Source organism: Athene noctua, chromosome 2, assembly GCF_965140245.1.
Source record: "Athene noctua chromosome 2, bAthNoc1.hap1.1, whole genome shotgun sequence".
In the NCBI taxonomy this organism is placed as follows: domain Eukaryota; kingdom Metazoa; phylum Chordata; class Aves; order Strigiformes; family Strigidae; genus Athene; species Athene noctua.
In genome coordinates, this window is record NC_134038.1 from 164,533,928 (window position 1) to 164,554,937 (window position 21,010).

General features: G+C 42.8%; 1 protein-coding gene across 4 annotated transcripts in view; it reads right to left on the reverse strand.

The window, feature by feature from the left end:
* The window catches only part of PDE1C (phosphodiesterase 1C), a 391,546-nt gene that overhangs the window by 72,864 nt on the left and 297,672 nt on the right, over nt 1-21,010 (reverse strand). For all 4 annotated transcript variants that reach the window (XM_074900989.1, XM_074900987.1, XM_074900988.1 and 1 more), the window contains 5 exons: nt 20,174-20,240; nt 13,865-13,981; nt 12,543-12,683; nt 2,141-2,241; nt 234-362 (listed from right to left, as the gene is read on the reverse strand). In XM_074900989.1, coding sequence (XP_074757090.1) covers nt 234-362; nt 2,141-2,241; nt 12,543-12,683; nt 13,865-13,981; nt 20,174-20,240 — 555 coding nt within the window. The remainder of the gene's footprint in view (nt 1-233; nt 363-2,140; nt 2,242-12,542; nt 12,684-13,864; nt 13,982-20,173; nt 20,241-21,010) is intronic.

The following is a 21,010-nucleotide window of genomic DNA, read 5'->3' on the forward strand; positions in this document are numbered from 1 at the left end:
TGGGAGTCCAGTTTTATATTACAATCCTTTGTTACCAACTCTAGTCTCACTACCTGAGGTAAAAAACAAAAGCAGAAATAAGCAAGACAAACACCTTTTAAAGCCCTTTTTTCTTGTAGCAATAGAAATACTAATGTGTAATATACAACAATGCATACTGCCATTCAAACATGATAATAACAGTCTGCGGTGATGCTGCAATGTTCCTAGGCAGCCACCACATCATTTTTTACCTCCAGTCGTCCTTTGAAAGATTAGATAAAATATTCATCTCTTCATCATCTTGCAAAAGGCGATACGCAGCACTAACATGGTGATTTTCAAGCACAGACCGGTCATTATATAGAATGGCTGAGTCTGACCTGGCATTTAAAAGAAAACACAGGAAAGGTTAAGTTTCTTCCCTGCTTAAAGAGCCTCACATTCAGAAGTCTTCCTCTGATCAGCTACAAAGATTAGTTCTGTAGCACAGATAGAAGCATTTTAAGAGCACTTGTAATGCTTTGTTCATTGTTGTTATGCAGTAAAAGAAAACTAAAGAGACAAATTCCCTGCTAAGACTATTTCATCAGCTGAGACTCACCTGGTCTCTTTGTTACATACTCACAAAAAAATTGCTGAGAGCTGGGTGAGACGTAAATTTAGAGCTGAATCATGAGGCTCTTTTCCAGCTCTTGTGTGCGTTGGTCTCATATGAAAGCCTGACTATACCCAAGGAAAGAACTGCAAGACGTGTCTTAATATTGTTTCCAGAACAGCAAACTGGCTGTAAGCAAGATAGAATTGAACTGCTTTCAGCTATGCTGTCCAGGAGGTCAATTGCCCGTGGGATAGAGTAAGACCAGAGGTACTTCATGTCTTATTTTAAGCTCCAGGGCACAGGTCTGAGACTGATGAAAGGCTAAACCAGTCTGAAGACAGAGGTCTTGCTGGAAGTTAACAGCAACAGAGGGTGAGTATGTTTTGTTACAGTCCCCACTCAGTTCTGCTTCCCAGAGAGCAGTGTCTACTTTTCTCCCCTGACAGTTCACACCCTCTCATGTTCAGTGTTAAATTGTGTCCGGGACTTCCACGTCAGCAGTGTTACAGAGATTAAATTACCACTGTCCTTCCTTGAATTCTTCTATAAGTATCTGGGAAATACAGCAGATCCCTAATTCTTGCATGCCTGAAGCTGTAAGAAGTGGTGTGGCTCAGTCCAGAACAGAGACACAAACTTCTATGTTCCCAAGCTTTCCTGAGCATATGTGTGATTTATCCTAGAAACCTTTATATATCTGTGATACACGGCATGATTCAGCTAACATGCTCCAGACATCTAATTCAGGGTAAGATGCAATGCATCTTAGAAATGCCCAAGTGTGCAGTGTCAGTCGAGGACATCTGGACATTCTGTCATTGCTACCAGGACACTCACATTGTCAAAATCATAGGCAGACATTAGATGCCCAACTATCACTGCAACTAGATATTTCACAATCTTTGCACACTTCTGAATTTTGCCGCCATATTCATCTTCTCCTTCTCTCTTGCACCAAACCAAAAGCCTTATAGAAGATTACGAGTTTAAAAAATACATTGTTCCAGTCTGGTTTGGGATCAGCTAATTATTGTCTAGCAGTTTACAAAGCTTTAAAGAATGGTATCTCTGACCAGGTTACGGCAAACCTATCCCTTTGCTCCAGGTATTGCTTTCCACTCAAGTAAAAATAACAGGTGTAGTTCACTGATGAATACAGATACTATTGAATCCTTGATTTTTGCAGTTAATGTTTGATTCTTCAAATTCAACAAAGAGAAAAAACGGTTGAATTATAATATCTCTTCAAAAACTACACCTTTATCAAAATACATCACTCCGTACAGCAATTTGGTTTAGCAACCTTACGCAGAAATGTTTTGGGACCTTCCTTTTCCCTGATTATTAGTATGAAACAATGCTCAGGAAGCTAGAATACATGGCATTCCATTGTACATGGCTGAGCAAGAGAAAAATAAATGCAACCTAAGGAAGTGAACTTTCCTCCTGTAATACTTGAAAGCAAAAGCTCTTGCAATTTTCTGGGCGGCTGTGCTATTATTCCCCACAGGTTTCCCCTTCCACTTCCCAACCTTTCATCATGATTTACAGTGGCCTCACCGTGTTTGGATGTGAAAGTTGTTGGTGGTTCCAGTGTGTTCATAGTCATGGATGGCAGCTGCGAATATCATAGCAAAGATCTCCAGCTCTGTCAACCAGTGCTGAAAAGAGATTACAGAGCAATCAGATGAACTGTCATTTTCCCAGGCATTAAGGTTTTTGTCTTTTCAGGCAAGTTATCCCCTGCTGACAGTCAACGCTGCACATCATTGCCTTTCCCCTGCAGCCTGCCAGCTGTTTTAAAGCAAACTTCTCTGGCTGATATACAGAAGCCAAACCAGTGTTTCTTCTGAAGTTTCATCTCATTAAATTCAACTTCAGCAAAATGGTTTCAGAGCTAATAAGGCTTAAGGCAGAGCAAGGGGAAACATGTGCCCTTCTTAAAGAGCACTGTGTGAGGAAGAGAGAGAGAGGGAAACCTCAGGAAAATCAAGGTTCTTCAAGTGGAACTTGATGATACCTGTTCAGGTAAGCACATACTGCCAGAGTGTGTATTTTCAGCTAAGCTGACCCAGGCAGCAGGGCCTCAAATGCTGTAGAATGTCACTAATTTCCAGTAATTAGAAGTCTTCATCAGTCTCTGAATCTTGAGGAGAACAAGGAACAAAACCTCACAAGATGTACAACTTGTTCTTTATTATAGATAGAAACTGTTGAGAAAGGCCTGTTTTGGTTTGGTTTTGTTTTGGTTTTTTTTTTTCCTAATTGCCTAGTTGAAGTCTTATTTTTCAGTGCTTAAGTCACTTTTGACTTAGATTTCTAAATGACTCAGAAGCTTTTAATAATTTTCCTCTGAGTCAATCAATCATTTTATGTCTGGTTTTCCACTGGTAGCAAACAAGGAGTGCTGTTAACATCAAGTGCACAAAAGACAAAGGCTCTAGATACTGTAGATGCTGTAAATATTTGTAGTAAATGCTTAAATATATTACATTTAAAGAACACCTTTACCAGCTGCCAGCCTGCAAACATTTTGACGGAAGTTCATGTACGAACTGCCTTTTAATCCAAAGCCCAGTAAAGGCAGGATGGTTTCATAAATCTATTTTAGACATTTACTATAGCTCAGGAGCCACCACCGCTCTGCTACCCACCTGCAGGGGAAGCCCAGATAACTACTGTGGGCTTCTGCCCACAGCGACCCGTCCCACTCTTCTCCTGCCTTTCACAGCCATCACGCATAACCAATGAAGAATGAAGCAAGTCTCAGTATTAAAGATCTCCTTATGTTAAAGATGCAGTTTTAAAATGTTGGCTAGAGGTATTTTGCACAATGCCAGTGACCATAATCAAAGTAGCTCTTGATTTTTTTGAGAGAGAGACAGAGGCAGGGGTGGGGGCAGAGGAGGGTGAAGAGATCAAGAGATGAGCAGACACAGAAACTGAACTATTTTCTCATATCTACACAATTGGTCCAGGACAGGAATGGACAGCCCTGATGGTGGAGAAATCTGTTTCCAGATGTGACCTGTGAATAGGGAATGCTTTACAGGTGATGAGGAACATGATTTCAACTTTCAAGCAACAGATTCTGGGGGAGAAAAGGAACTAGGGTTTCCAGGCTATATATCTAGATCTGCCCTTCCATTTCTCCACCATGTTCTGCCATTTCCCAAAAGGAGAGAGTTCAAATGATAGAAAAAAAATCAGGCACAGGCGCTCAGGAACAGGCAGAGCAAACCTACAGGATGCACGCAGAACTACTAGGGGATGTGCCCAGCTAGGCTAATGCATCCACTTCAGACCTTCTGGGCATCATCTGACAAGTCCCACTCCAGCAGGATCTTATGACCCAAGTCTTAAAACATCACTAAGGCAATGAGGTCTGTGCCTGAGGGTCTCCTACCTCATCTCTTAAGACACACACAGGAAAAGTGCTGACTTGCATGCCCTATCAAAGTACCCCTTGTTGAACAAGTTGAGGCAATGTAGGTTTTCAAGTAGGGTGTCACACACCTGAAGCAAGGTGTTAAGTATCATAACAGCCTTTGAGAAAGGCCACTCAGAATACAGACTGGGATTACAGCTGTGAACTGTGGGTAGTAAACAAATCAGTAGAAGTAGCACAAAGTCAGAATAGGCTTGTGAGTAACAGGAGGGAAATAGCAGGTGAGTAATTGGAACCTTTTAGTCCCTTTTTTTTTCTGCTACAACCTTGCAAGGGAAAGCAAACAAGATGGCAAATTTCCTGCAGAGAATGGATGCAATCTCCATCAAAGCGGTGATATTACCTTTCACTAGTCTGTGATGGACTTCATCTTGGGAACAGAGAGCTAGTTTTAAAGAACAAAGCCATCAAGAATTCTTGAGAGAGCAGCAGGATACTGTCACAGGTGAAAAGAGTGAGGAAATGGAAATGGTTTTCATTTCTAAAGGGTTGACAAAACCAATTCAGACAAAACCTTCAAACTCTCTGCGATAATAGGGGGTGGGTGATAGCAAGGAAGAAGGCATGAAAGAACAAGTATTGGCTTCCAGATGGAAACAAAAAAGGGGTAATGAGGCATGATTTCAGTCATGATGTCAGTCTTCAGGCAAGACGTCAGTCTTTCACAAACATCTAATAAATCTGAAGAATTAGCTACTAAGGCAAGTCATTGGCATGTAAGTAGAAGGATTGACGCATACAGAAAGAAAAAGCAAGAGGAAAGAGCGGTGTTTCCAAACCTAACAAATGGATGTCTTTCCAAGAAAATGCTACAAAGCCAAGACAGCAATAATTACCTTGTTTCCTCCCCCAGAGTTTATGGTCTTTTATTCCAAAGTAGTTACCATTTTCAGAGCCCATGATGACTGGTTTATTAATCCCAATAGTCAAAAGAGGAGGAGGTTCTCACTCCCCTTTGGTACAAACAGATGTGACAGAAGTCCTGCACTTCTCCAGCTTTACAGGTCTGCTTCAGGAAATATTCTCCTGTAACTCCTGCCAGTGTTAGAGAAAGAACTCTTCAGCTTCACCATTTGCATCTCATTGTCTGGATTCACAAAGAAATCATATGGTAATTCCTAATAATTATGAAGATTAATCAGAAAATAATACTGAAGAAAGTAACAACCACAGCTGAACAGTAGAGTTAAAGAAAGGAAAGAATGAAATGAGAAAAAATTGTGTGAGCTCTTGGAAGTTGTTCCTACACATCATGCTTGTATACTAATCCTCTGAGAGATCAACATCAGAGTAATTCCCAATTATCTTTCAATGTTATGTCTATGAGAGAACCCAAAATATTTCTAGCTCATAATTGTAACACATAACAAATCCATTCCAAGGCATCATCTTGAGGAAGAAAAGAACAAGAAAACTAAAAAGATTTCAGCCACTGGATATGATTAGAGGGAATTAAGATTTTTTAATTGAAAAGAGAAAAAAAAGAAGCCTGGAACATATCTGTTGAGAGAGCTTCTAAATAACAGGGAGCATGACAAAGGCAGATGAACCATGTAAATGTAAACAAGATAATTCTTTCTTCCCTTTGAGACTAGAACAAACTAACACTATACAGATTATTTAAATTTGAAAAAAAGTACTTTTTCCACATTGTGAATAATTACTTAACAAGAAAAATGAGGGCTTTTTAAAAAAAAAATTATTGTATAATTTTTTCACAAGTCTTTGTCTTCATACCAGTACAGAATTAAACCAATGGCCTCAACATGCCTTTTGAAACCAAAGTCTTATGTTCCAGCATGTACAAGTTGCTCACATAAATATTGTGAACGTGATGAACTAAACAACGACTTACACTAGAGTAAGGATAAGATGTTGATCTGAACGAATTCTGGAAACAGGAAAATCTCCCCTACCTTTCTTTACCATCTGTGAACAAACTATGCAAGTTAGAAGCTAGCCCTGCTGTGAGCAGGATGTTGGGATCATTTTCAAAGTATGCTAATCAATCTATGCACATTGAGATTGGTTGTATCCTGCAGGGAAAGTGGGGTGGAAACTTACAAAAAGGAAAAAACCCGCAAACCTCAAAGTTAAAAAAAGCATTGTAACAAGGGAAGCAAAGCTGAAAGGCCACCCTCAGCACATGGTCTTGCGAGTGCCTTCTCCTGGTAGCAGAAGAGTGGTTTCATATTGTACCACATTAGATCCTAAACCAAATGCCAGATACCATTTGGCTGTGGGAACAATTACTGTTTGGGATTATTCCTGGGACAGAGCAGACACTTCACTATGTCCTCTGGAGTGCAACTCCACCATCAGGGCCTCCACGGGATACTTTGTGAGTAGCTTACAACAGTAGGAGCACAAAAGCTAAGTGCTGAGATCAGCAAATGAGTCACTGGCTCCAGTGCCAGCATGGACACATGCTCACAAGCACACAAGCTCTGCTTTCCCTTTCATAGACGTAAATCTGCAATATGCACATTCTCTGACCTCTGCACATATTTCAGAACGTTGTTTCCTCCAAAACAGAGGGGAAACATACTGCAGAGACATCAAAAAAGCGAGTATGCTCATACTGAAGAGCTCTTGTTTGACACGTCAAACGTCAGGCATCACAGCAGCGGGTGACTTTGAAAGGCGCATGGACAGGGATAATTCACTGGACACAGGGAATGCAGGAGAGAAAAGCTCACAAGACATACGCTAGAGGATGACAGGCTGTGCATTTGTTGCCAGGTTGAGAGAAGGCTGAAACACATTAGAGAGAGAATTGAAGACAGGTGTTTTTCCAATTCTGGGTTTTGCTGCTCAGTCAGAATGAGCCTGGGATACGCACAGCTTTAGCACTCTGGTTCTGCAACTGTCTTCAAAGTCTACGCAGCACATGATGGTGCTGCAGTCCACGCGCTGCAGAGCCTGGCTAAACAGTCCCCAGAAACTGTCTGCAAGAGCGGTTTCCACTGAGCTATCACCGGACTGTTTCTAATGATGCCAATAACGCACAAAAGCCTGTTGGTGTTTTACAGAACGTGCTTTCGAGTGATCTCTCTTTCACCCGGGCTAACACCTTTATATCAGAGAAGTGTAGTAGATGAAAGTGGAGGAAACGCAAGTAAACCAATATACTTTCCTCTTCTTTACCTTTCAGAAAATATGTTTTACAGTCTCAAAGATGAAGTAAAGTAAGAGAAGAGGCCACGTTACTCTCTAATGTCTACACATTGCTGTGAAACTGTGCAAAAATACAGCACTGAATACATAGGCTGTATCATATTGTTGTTATTATTATGATGATTATTATTGACATATGGAGAAGAGGCAGGCAAATTCAGCTCTTGCTTCCAGTGATAGCAGCAGGATTATAAAGTCAGAGATCCCCCTGCTATTTCTGCAATTCCTTCTTCTCCTTTATTGCCAATGAGCCAAACCCAGTTTTGTATTCAGGAAGAAGTTCATGAAGGACCAGAGTTAATTGGCTTAAAGAGGATTTGTCCTGAGTGCTCTATTAAGTAAGTTGACTCAAGAAAAATTATCCAAGCTTGAAGCAATAGGTAAACTAAAACTGTACTGAAGAAGAGAACATGCAATCTGACGAAGAAGGAAGGAGGATTATACCTCTCTAATCTATCAGCTAGATCAAGCTGATATAGGCAGACCCACCCTTGAGTAAATCTCCTCCAGGGAGTCACAGCTGCACGGGGCTAAGTATTCACAGGCATGGTCATACAGAACATTTTCCAATAAAGGTAACTTGCCTATCAACTCAGGGCAAAGAAATGCCCTAGAGACAAGCTGCCCTCTGGCCACGAAGAGCTAAACCTGTCTCCCGCTTTATTCCTGGTTATGCGACATCACGGCAACAGGTACAGAATGAAGAGAGAAAAGATGTCCTGAGATCTCCATCACCCAGAATGGATTTCGTTACATGAAAATGACAGTGCTCATCAGCACCTCCTCCCCACCTGCACCATCCCCCTCTGTCATGTAAAGCCAGTCAAAATCCAACCCAAAGGAAACACAAACAATCCTCTCAAGATGTGCTCTGCACAGCAGCCTTGACAAAACAGCACGAGACAAAGGGAGAAAGAAACTCTTAAATAGCAGAGGTGTCACCTTCCCCCACGACACCAGTAACGGTTTCAAAGTCGGCCTTGTTGCCTTTCTGTACTGTACCAAGCCATGAAAGCAGAGGGCTGGAAGGACACAGGACAAAGGGGCACGCTGGCATCTGCTGTCCCCGTGGCAGCACAGGCACAGCAAGCTGTCACCAGCAACACTTGCACAGCGAGCTTAGTTTCCCTTCTCTCAACCACAGTCAGCAAGAGTTCTGTTTGCAGACTGGTTGCCATCTATTCACTGGGAGGAAAGAAAAACACCTCCCGTTCCTCCTTAACTGACATTCTGCTCTCAACAGCTTTTACACTGCTGGAGGTCCATGGGAATCAACTGATGGGGAAGAAGTACCTACACATCTGTCCTGGTTTGGGCCCAGAGGGCAACTAAGCACCATGCAGGCCCTCATTCGCTCTTTCCCCCTCAGGGATGGGGAGAAGAAGAAGATAAAACAAAAGGCTCAGGAATGGAGACAAGGACAGAGAGGGGTGGTCCACGTGTTATGGGCTTAGGAAGCTGGGGAAAGAAGAAGGCACGGGGAGGATAAATGTTCGAAGTGATGGCGCCACCATGGATGAGCAGGTTCCTGTGCCCAGCATGACCTCGTATGGTACAGAGTGTCCTTTGGTCAGCAGGAGTCAGCTGTCCTGGCAGCCCTGCGCCCTACCAGCTCCTTGTGCATCCCCAGACCACTCACCAACTCGCTCACTCACTCACCAGTGGCATGAAAGGCAGAAAAGGCCTTGACTCTGCCTAAGGGCTGCTCAGCAATAACAAGAACATCTTTGTATTGTTTTCAGCTCCAATCCAAACCACAACCCCATACCAGCGACTGTGAAGAAATTAACCCTGTCCCAGCCACAACCGGCACAGCGCCCCATCCCAGGAAGCATTCCAGATGGAGAGGGAGCTCTTCCTTTGGAGAAGCAGAAGACTTCTATTCCGACCCAAACATGTTTTGGCAAGACGAGCCACTCAACAATTAAAAAGCCAGTAAAACCCGATTACAAGCCAACTAAAACCCCATAAGAACCAATGTTACAAGAAATATGCTCTTCTCTCCTACTTGGCACTTTTGAGACTGCAGACTCCCGCGCCTGTTCCGGTCCCGCCAGGACAGGGAAGACGCTGACCCGCGCGGTGCGGGCCCAGCCAGCGCCTCCCAGGCGGTGAGGGGCCGGGGCACAGGGCACGCCCGGGCAGGCGGGGGGAACCGCCGCTGTGCCGCTGGGAGAAGGGAAGGCTCAGGGCTGGGGCTCGCTGCTGATCTGCCAGAACCCTGGAACTGCCGTCCTCACCCAGTGCCACCTAGAAGATCACCCTGTTTCTCTGCCACGTGCACTGTGGCGATTCAGGACACCAAAGGCCTGCGATAAAAATAAATAAAGAGCGAGCTTGGTTTCCCCCAGCTTGCATCCCTGCTCTCTTTGGTAGGACACAAGCCACAAGCTCATTTCTCCTACCTGCTTCCTGCATCACTGGTCAAACAAGAAGAATGGCAGCATTCAAATGCGAGTGGTCTTTGCCCACCTGCAGGGAAGTGGCATCTCAACTCCACTTCATGACACGCGAGAAAAAAGCTCCATCTTGATGGTAAGAATAAAACACGGAAGTGGAGCTTTGCCACATAAACGGGTACTACAGAAAAAACCACCTCTGTGAGCTCCTGAGCTCCTCTGCCTTTAAGGCCTCTAAGCCCGCAGCCGGTGGGAGCCAGCCATGGCACCAACTACTGTGTCACAGCCTGGTTTCTAACCAACAGCACTGTTCGGTGTGCTCCCACGTGGAGCCATGAGGCAGACCGGCGGGTATCCAGCACAGGCTACTGGAGCCCAGGGCTTGCAGCAAACCAGGGAATGCACTAAACTGGCAGCCTGGGTGCACCTCAAGGGCTTCATATTGAGTTTGCGCTGGATGGAAGTAAAACCACTGGGGCTCTCTGCTTTGCTTTGCTTTGCTTTGCTTTGCTTTAGGGGGGTTATTTTGTTGTTGGTTTGTTTGGGTTTTTTTTCTTTTTATCTGCTACATCATCTCTCTCCCTCTTAGAGCAAAACCATCCAAACTATTGCATTGCTTACTCCTGTATTTTCGAGTCCTTCCAGCTCTCTCTGTTTTAACCCTTGCCTAGCTTGATTGTGCTCACAAGCAGAAGATGAAACCCCATGCAGCACGGTGGCAATGCGGGCTAGAATGAAACAGCACTCATTCATTCACAGATGAGCTGCAGCTAAATTGCTAACAGACTGAGAAGCAGTAAGGTGTGAAAGGCAGTTCTGAACATGCACAGGCAGGAGGGCTGCTGCACTTGGGCAGCTGCTGCCATCCAGCCGCTTCTCGGAGCAGGCCAGCCCCAAGTGAAAACTGCCCTTCTTCAAGGGTTTCAGGAGAAAAAGGGGATCCACTTGCTCACCATTACAATGCAATTCCCATCACTCAGCACTGTGTTATTCTTGCTGACTTTCATTAACGAATGGCCCTGAAAGTGGCAGTGACCAGTTTAGGATCTCACGGGAGGTTTTGAGTATGCACCTGTACCAGCTGCAAACCTGACCTAACTCCTCTTTTCTTCAGACACAATCAGGAGCAACTGGCAAATGGATCGGGTCTTGAGACATACAGGGCCTGACTCCTTCCAGACATGTTTCTATTAAACATGGCAATTCACAGATGCAGTCTACCTCAACACAGGAGACGCAGGACATGTTTAGAGGAGGCACTGGAGCATGTTACTTCTCAGGAAAGAGCATCCAGGTCAGCTTTCAGAACTGAAAGCAGCATTACTGGTTGCCACACCAAGGGACTGCAGAAAGGCAGACCACAGGCACAAAAGGTTGTTCCCAAGCAGAAGCAGCTCTACAGGTGTTAAACTGGTGCAAAAGATACAGCAGGAGTGGTGCTACGCCTTGTTAGCTTGCACCTCTCTGTCCTATGCTCCATCACACAGCACATGCTGGTGGCAGCACTTCTTCAGGTTTCTCTGAAGCTGCGCAGAAAAAGGTGTCATCAATGTACACTGGGAGACACAAGTATTGCCACGAGCCATGTTGATTGCCAACTTTTATGGTGATTTTGTCTTGCCCATCTAAGGCACTCACGGCATCAGAAACATTGTTGGAATTTGGCTGGGCCTAGTCACGGGCAACCATGGGTTTCCCTTATCCCTTCCTTCAACAGTGCCCAGTTATGGAGCTTGGAACCATCGGGGAGTTTTCAAGCAGGCAGGAGCTGCAGTGAGAGACTCAGCCTTTGGTGATCTGGGTTCAGTTGTGTGCTCCGCCCTGCAAAGACTCCCTGCCCCTGGAAGTGCTTACCTTGGCTGCTTCTGCACACTTGTTAGGGAAGGGACCTCAGTGAAATGAAGCACCATGTAACAGAATCCCCTGTATTCAGGTACCAGCCACAGAGAGAGAAATCAGTGAATGCCCATGGTGTAACAAGAGAGAAAAGTGAAAAATGCCGAGCACATGAACCTCCCTTTCACTGACAGCTTTGCCTCTGTGCTTCTGCCAATGCAAGGGCCCAGGGCAAACTAAACTCTGGGAAAAGGTGAAGTGAACAATGGGTGGAAAAGAGCGGCCACGCAGGATCAGACTAATAGTTACCTTCGTTTCTTTTTCTGTCTGAAGCCTGAACCAGGAGTAAGAAGAGGAAGACCATGACATACAAATGTATCCTGTACACACCGAGCCTTCCCTACCATTTGTTCTCCCCACTGAGCGGGCCGGCCGCTTTCTGAGCTGCCGGCTGAACCCAAAATGCAATGTCTGATCACCACTCTGGAATCTGTCTGCCTTCAATTGCTCTGGTCCATCTTCAAAACGATTTCTGTTGTTTGTCTTGACAACCACTGTGGGAACATACTGTGCGCGAAGTATTTTCATTCAAGCCTTCCATCCCTTCCTGTCCTTGTTGTCAGACTTCCGCTGTCTGTAGGTTTCTATGTAAGCCAGGTCAGCTGGTTTTGCTGCAGACACTGGATGGAGATCAGCATCTCCATAGCTCCATGTAAGCGGAACGAATTGTCCTTTGGAGGTACTGCCTTGCTCCCTTAAGTAAGAAGAAAGCTTAGACAGTTTGCTTCTTCACACTAGGGGAAATGAATTCCCACAAAAGTGTGCTGGCAGAGTCACCCAGGAGATCTGTGGCAGAGTGAAAAACTGTGCTTGGGTTTCTCATCCATCCTCTTTTAGATCACTTTTAAAAGAGTTATTGACATCTTTGCCCACCTTCTATTTGTAAATCATCCGATAGTCTCTACTTACATTAGCACAGCCATATCAATTGAAGCCTGTTTACAGTTCAAATGGGTTCTACTGTGGATAATCATAATCTCCTTACTGAGCAAAACCTGTTTTATTCTCATTATATATTCAGGATGCCAACTCCTGTACTTACCACTACGCCCGTCTTGAAAAGGAGGTAATGGACTGTCTGTGTCACATCTGCGGCGTGCATTAGGTTGTGATAAGGATTTTTGTGTTTGCTGTATCCAACCTCCAGAGCTTCCACAAAGGACACCAGGGCAGAAATGGGGATCTGAATAAAGCAGCACAGAATTAAAACCAAGATAATCACCTTTAATGGCTAGCATTTGGAGGGAAGCATTTTGATAACAGGTCCCAAAGAGCAGCTTGTGCTTCACAAATAAATAACATGCTTAAACCATCTGAAAGAGGCACGCAAGAGAGAGTGAACCCAGGTTACTTCTTCAAACTGGCTTTCCCATCCCTAATTACATTATGGATGAGTCATTCTCATACATAAACACACACAAGTATGTATACTACAAAATGCTGTCTGGAAGACATATGCAGTATGAAAAGTAACATCGAGCACTTGATTGATTGCCTCCGGAGAAATATTTCTAATTAGACCAGAAAGCATCTGTCTGTTCCCCTCACAACCCACTGAAATATATCTCTGCTTTACTATTAATATTCAAGATTTTCTAATGAAACACATCATATAACAAGTCTGAGATACTCCACTAAGATGACTGTCGTGTATCAGACCTCTGGCTTTTCATGGTGAAATTCAGCCTGCCCACCTTATGGGCTTGCCATGCTTTTCTGACTCCAAGAGTAGAACTATGCACACTCAAGAAAATGCCATTCGGGGGATTTCTAGAGGGGAGACTACACAGGTGGTGTCAGCTGCAACATACGCAACTGGCCACATGGGTTGTCCAGTTTCATCTGCTCCAATGGCAGATACCCTAAACACTCATATTGCCATAGTTAGAGAAGCTGTTCTCCTGGGTGCATATCATGAGAGGATACAGTTCTGACCAGTTATCTGCTTCAAACATTTCTCATCAGGCACAGGCAGTTCCTGACAAAGTACAGGAGCCAGAAATGTGTGAACCCTTTCAAGCCAAAATAAGTGGGGATCCCCAGGGAGTGGAAGTGTCAACGGAGGAAGGGACAGCAGAGTATTTGGTGGCGAGAACAATCAAGATCTGAGAGCAATGTTTCTGCCATCCAAATTTAAGCCTGTTGAAAGCTGGAGGAAAAGATACATTGCATTTGTACCTGCAAAACTCTGTAACAATTATAGAATAGTTTGGGTTGGAAGGGACCTTGCTTACTGGGGAAAGTGCAGTGTCCATGAAGCCTTCAAATAGCACTAAAATTGCATTTTCAATGGAACAAAGCACATCAGAGGGAAGTTGAACAAACTCCAAGATAGAAGAAGAGACCCATCTTCTAACTACTGACCTTGAAACGGTTGATCAGATCATAGCGGGTGAGAAGTTCATAGAAAATGAATTTCAGTGCATGATCCCCGCTGGCATCATTTAGTGCAAATACATCAAAGGACCACTTGTCTACATGCTGCAAGAGTGGGTAGAAAAGACAGTTAATATGGTCATCCCTTTTACAAGGACAGTTCGTATAGCTTTTTTTTTTTTTTCTTTTTACTTCTTCAATTCCATTTAACCAATGCAGAGCGTAGAGTCTAATTTACTCATCAGTATTGTATGACTCATGTTTAAGAAGCTTCCATTAAGAACACTTATGCTGCTTGTTTATTCTAAACATGGCAGTTCTCCACAGCAGAATTTAATCAGCAAAGGCTGAATCCTAAAAGATAAGAATCCTGTTTTTCTTTAGCATCTGAAACATTGGGATAGCCCTATTGTGTCTGATTTGACCCATTTTACCCTGTCCCCTAGCCACATACTACGTCTATGAAAAAGAATATTAACTTTGAAGGAAACAGGAGAAAACAAGATATGCTTTTAAATTATATTAAAGCCTCTGGATTTTGCTGTCCCTATAGAATTCTTGTGACTTTATATTGTGAGCAAAGCACTCAAATGTTTCACTCATGCTTAAAACAGAATAAGGTGATATGTTTTTTGCAGTAAAAAATACAGACACCTGTGGTCATATTTTTACCACTTACTGTTGAATTAACCAAAATAATAACTAACTAGAAGAACTAACTTGCTAGATCCAAAAAGCAACTTACTTCCTCTGATTTTAATATTAATCCTGAATTGTGATTATTGCAGCTTAAATTGCCCAAAGACAGCATGACTTGAATTTTCCTTAATTTTTTTCAAAGATAAGAGAGTCCACTGGGACTTTCAGAAAACTACAGATCAGGAGAAAATCACGGTAATGTTACATTAAGTGCTAACAATGATATAAAAGCTAACCCTTATAACAGAAGAGTAAATATCTAATTCCAGTTTGGAAAGTTCCAGTCAGCTGTAAACGATATATTAATGCTGCAAGGTGGTCCCTCAAGAGATTGAGGAGGGAATGTTCACTTCCCAGCTCATAAAGCTAAAGCATAAGGTACAAACCTTCTCGCAGAAGGTTGAGTTCAAATCTCAACACTTAGGGAAGGCTGTGGGAGCTGACAGCACTCATTATCTAGCAAGATAATGCTCCTTGATCTCAGAAATGCATGTTCCTAAAACCCTAAGAACCTTTCCTCCTCCTAGCAACAAAGAGGAAAGGTGCAGAAGAAGTTATAGCTAGAAGAATGATATACAGATCAACCACACAGCTGCATCGGGCACAGGACCAGCTCTCTCTTGTCTGCTGAGAACTTTGATGTACTTCCCACAGGAATTTATCCAACTGACTCTCCTTAAACCACATATTAAAGATTGACATCTGTACACTGAAGTTTCCCTCTGCTTTGAAAAAACTCTGTGTGAGAGATGAGAAACCAGGCCTGCGAGAAACTAAGAAAAACAACCTGGGAAAGCAAAAGTTGAGGCTGATCGAAGAAATTCCTCAAACACTTGCAAGACAAAACTATGAGTCACAGTGTGCATTCTGTGGAGGTTGTAGCTGATAAGGCTGCCCCAATAACACAAGATGCATCTGGAGGAGGGATTCCTGTGGAGACAGGACGGCTCTGCTCTGGGGCACCTGGGCAAATTTCAAGGGCCATGTGTCCGGTGAATGACCTTTGCTTCATTATCCAGGAAATGCATATTAAAGTTAACACCCTCGATATGCTAACGAAGGCTAACATGATCATGCTAATTGCATCATCCCATGGAACACCTTACCCCTCCTGGTACATGGGATACGTAGGTATGTGGGTTGACCTAGGGGACAGACCCAAGGAAAGTGGGTATAGATTGAGGGGGAGGAAAGAGGGGAGGAACCCAGAGAGAGCAGTGAAGCGAAGAAGACAGATGCCAGTGAAAAAGACGGCCGCCTCCTGGAACCCTCGCCGGCGGGATCAGCGCAGGAACCCAGACCGGTGATCTGTATTCCCCCATTCCCTCTATCTCCCTCTTTTCCTTTTTCTATTAAGAAATGCAAGGCATATTGTATCACTTGCCACAACTTGCTCTGTACTTTGCCAATTATCGTGTGTTCAATTAGTACATTGTGGGTAGTTAATAAATGCTTGGACTTGGAGACTTGTTGTCCGCTCCATTGGGGAGTTGTGAATCTGAGTCACTTGTCCCCCTTGTCTGAGTGGGATGTGACACTCTGTTGCACATTTCCTTGTGGCACTTTTACCAAGAAAGAAGGTTGACTACACTTCACAACACGCATGTGCACAGCTGCTCTCAGTGCAAGAAATGGGGGTTGGCCAGACATAATGTTGAGTACTGTTAAGGATTAGAGTCCATCTAAAAATCTGCCATCTTTTTTTAGCAATACTAAAAATGCTAAATTACAACTATCTTCTGAGCTCTTAAAGCCCAATCCACCTTTGCTGTTTGTTGTCATGGTCATGTTCCAGGTAAGGACATGACTTCAAGTCAAATGCAAAGGACAGTGACTTCTAACTGCCTGTGGTCAATCACCCATACATCAGCATAGCTACAGGACTTATATTCTGAACAAGACCAACATATTTAGGTACCAGTTCTCTTCAGCATGGGCTGATCCTGACAACCTTGCCACTTGCGTAGTGTTGATTACAGAGAGTTGACTATGCCTCTTGTGGAAGTACAGTACACAGAGAGGCTAATTTGTGAGCGTGTATCAAGGATGCTGAAGATTCAGTTCTGCTTTCACCTATCCCAGTAAATCACTTGCTTGCCCAGCAGTTGATATTGCAAGCTGCATGGAGCCCACACACTGAAAGCAGGGTCAAGCTTCTCCAGAGATGAACTGTGGCCAAAGTCACAGAGCTGCAGTCATAAATTGCAGCTTTTCAACACTTTCAGTAGGCATTGGAGAGGAAAAACAACCAAGAGAGGAAAAAGTTCCACCAACAGAACATGTTTTGAAGCCCTTGCACAAACCTAGAAAATGGGCAAGAAAAATAATGCCCAAAGCATCCACTCAGTCAATTTTAAGTATTTTCCTGGTTTCTGAGTGGTTTTATTTTGTAATCATTTATCTCAGTCAATGAAGCAAATTAAACATTTGTATGTATATAGCATATAATAATTTACTTTTGGGTCCTATGGCATTGAAGATAATGTCTTAACTATGCTGAAATTTAATTCACTGTAAGACAATCTTATCTTGTAGAAACGAAAGGGGTTTGTTCCTTTATATATTTTTGATGCAGTTAATGTTGTGCTCTTGCAGCAGATAAAATTTACCAAACTGTGAAATTGCAGAATAGTATTTTTCACAACAGAATTGTTCTTCTGCATGAAATAATGGTGAACTACCTAGACAATAAGTTTCACAGTAGAGCTATTTAGATTTTACTAAGGGAGAAATCCTTGCTCTTGTCAAGTCAACAGAAGTTTTGGTATTAATAATAATGACAGCAGCATTTTACCCTGAATAACTACGGGGAAAAATCCTCTTAACAGAAGCATGAAAGTGTCACAGATGGCTTAGAGGCTTGCAGCAACACCAGTTATGCTTTGAAAATTAGTGGATTTTATGACCTTAAAAAAAAATCCTTAACACAGAAGTGACCCCTATATTGGGAAGAGATCTAAAGAGAGGCAGAATTTCAGACATCTTGTGATAGAGGAGAAAAACTGGGAAACTTTCTGTTACCCATGTCTCTAGGTTACTGGCCCTGTAGCCTCAGCTGAAGTGTTGTAAGCTGCTCTAATGCCACATATAGCTGCTGTGGTGTAACTGCAAATATCCAAGGTGTCTTACTTCTCAGTCCTGTGCCCTTATTACTTGGCCATTGCTCCACTGCTCGGAGGAACCTAGAAATGAAGGGAAACACCAGTTCTTCCTAAATGCTCAGTTTTCTGCCTTTCTGTCTGTCCTTAACCTTGGAGATTTGTTTTGTTTTATAAGCCAGAAAGCAGATTCAGGGACAGATGTTGTTCTGCTCAACATTACTGGAAGGCCTGACATTTTTGTAGCCATAGACAAGCCAAAATCTGTACTGCAGACTTTGTAAGTGACTACAGGTTCTGTGTTCACTACCTGTATATTAGCTAGCCCAGAAAATCTTGTGACAGCATGTGCATCAGAAAAGGCTGAAAAATTCACTTCTAAAGCAGGTAACTACTTCAGCAGCTAGTTAATGTGAAGTTCTGTCTCTAGTGCTACACTGCTGAACAACACATCACCACAACTTACTGGGTAAATTAACATACTTATTCAAACATGTCTGTATGAATGGTATGTATGGCCACTATTCAAATGAGAGACAAGGCTGATCATCCCTTTTGTGGCAACAAGTCCTACATCATCAAACCCAAGTCATGCAGAAAGGCAACAGGCTACTGCAGTAGAAAAATCAGTACCCAATATATATAGAGAGAGATGCTGTGCAATCAGTTCAAAAGATTGCCTAACTTCTCATCCACTGAAAAAGTGAGAGAGGTTATACACCTAGGACTTGCACCACTACCACTTCATCTGCATTTATGTCAGAAGTGGCAGTATTTCATTGTTTTATTAAAATCAACCTCATTTTGCCAAGCTGATTCCACAGCTTTCGGTTACTCAGTGCAGATGACCTGTTGGCCATGGCAGCAAAAAGAAAGAACATGGTTCAAAAATAAGCTAGTTTTGACTCCATGTCATCACAATCCTTGTCCTTATTAGCATGACTCTGAGGGGAATGTTGATTATGGCGATCCAGAACAGCTGAAGACACTTTTGTGGTACAGTCTTAGACCCTTTTGCATGCTGAAGCCATCAGATCATTTTACAGAGCACACCAAGCTGTTAGGTAGTTACAAGGTTTTTAATTTGGCTTTACTGGGCTGAAGCAAGCAACAATGTACCATTTTCCATTTAGGAAAGGGGATTGAGAAATATAAGGTGGAGTATTACTTCAAAGGCAGAAGACGTCTTCAAAACAAGTAACTCCCATTTCAATGACATCCAAAACCAAAACCAAGGCCATCCAGGCAAAGACATGTTCTCAAAAAAGCTTTGGAAGAAAATACATCCTAGAGTGCACAGTGGCTGAGTGGGCGTTATTTCACTCTGAGTAAAATTAGTCAATGCTTTTGTTGTTATTGATGTGTCTGAACTTACTCTAGCATGATCAGTTCTCTTTATGACCCTTAAACATTTAAAAACATAGAAAGAAGAGAGGGATTCTGTAAGGTTTAAGACAGCTGAGAGTAGCTGATTGGTCTTGGATTGTCTTGCTACTGCTGAGGAACTCAGGAGAAGATATAGATATGTTCCCTCATAAGCTGGCTACAGGGTGTAATTCTAAAAGAACAAAGACTTTACGTCCCATTTGCAGGAATGAAGCTAACACTTGTCAATCTGCAGTTGGAAAAAGGTGTGGATGGATTCTTTGATTCTGTGCACAAAAGGCGCATTTGATCATTCTTCTTGCATTCAGTGGACCTTCTGTAACTCCTCCACATCTTTTGATGAGTTGTGCTATCCAAACCAAAAAGGATTCAGTATCCTAAGTGTAGGTCTTTACAGTGTGGAGTAGAGCAGCAGAATTGCTTCATGAGCTTTACATGTAATGTTCTTGTGTGTTGCCCCACTGTATCACCTCTTTTTCACCATTGCATGGCATGGTTGAACCCCATACAACATGTAATTTGCAAAGCTGCTGTGCAGGAAGCTGGTTGCTAATTTGTGTTTGTAGTCTGGATAATCCCTGACTAAATCAAGAACCTTGTGATTACCCCATGGATTGAACCTTTTCTTTTTTTTTTTTTTTTTTTTTTTTTTCCAGACTACTTCTGACTAATCAGTTTTCCTCTGAAACCTCAGAACTCATAAAAGGGTCATTATTCCTAAACTGACTGTCACCTTGAAGACCTGAACCTGAGCAATGCAAGAAATTCTCTCCTCTCACAGCAACTGATCCTCTTACTTCTCCATTTTTCTGGATCTGTGTTTTCTTTCTTCCCTGTGGGAGACTGTGATTGATTCCAGAATGTTACTAAATCCTCAGTTTAATCACCATAATCTAGAACAGAGCTGTAACCTTCACAAACTGAAAATGGCCACAGCCTTGAATGCTGTTATAATGAAAGGACATTCCCTTAGGCCAGCAAATGATTAATGTATGTGAACTAAACTAAATGTCAGAAAGGGCAACTACTCAGACCCCTTATCAAATCAAATATCACACTGTTACCTTGATGCTTTGTACAGAACCACCCCCCAACACCTTTTCATTTGGATTACCTTTAGCACTCCAATTACAGCTGGTGGGTAGCTCAAACCGACCATATTTGAAGTCCGTCTGTACATTCTACCAAGATAAAATATATAAGGCAACTCATAAATAGAATTGAACAAAACAAAACAAACAAAAACCATACAGCAACAGACCATTACAGGAGAATTTATTTAGCCCAGGAAACCCTAACTGCAATTTGATTATTTTTCCTCCTTCTTGTTCCTTACTTGTACAATACTCTCTGTGTCATTCTTACTGTATATCCTAACTTGAGAACACTCCCCAGTATGTCATAGCTTAGTTACGTGGCAAGACATCACAGAGAATCTGCCAATATCAGGTCTTCATCAGAGGGAAAGCCTACACTCAAATAAACAAGATGCTCCCCATCTTCTGCTTCAGATGACCATACTGCTAAGTTCCCTTAGTCCTTGCTGGTCCACATGCAAGTTAATTCTGAATGTACTTCAGAAATCATTTGTTGTCTGCAATGAATCAACTCCAGTTTGATACAGCTGTTACTTCGGTCTGCATTTTTTTAAGACTGGTATAAAATCTTTTGGGTGTTGGCTCTGTGTGTGTGTTTGAGGGAGAGAGAGAGAAAGAATAAGGAAATAATCAACATCTGCAACCGTACTAAACAAGCACTGAAGTATGTACCAGATTTTAAATTTGTTTTCAGGCCACACTTGCTGAATGCAGAAGCACTGTCGGTTAAACGCCTTTCTGCAGATCACCCTTTTTTGCACTTAAGCAACAGGACTAAAAGGAGATGATGGAAAGCTCTTTTCTTCTATCTGGAATGACCCTGCATGAAGTCTTCCTTCACCTCCCTTTTTCTT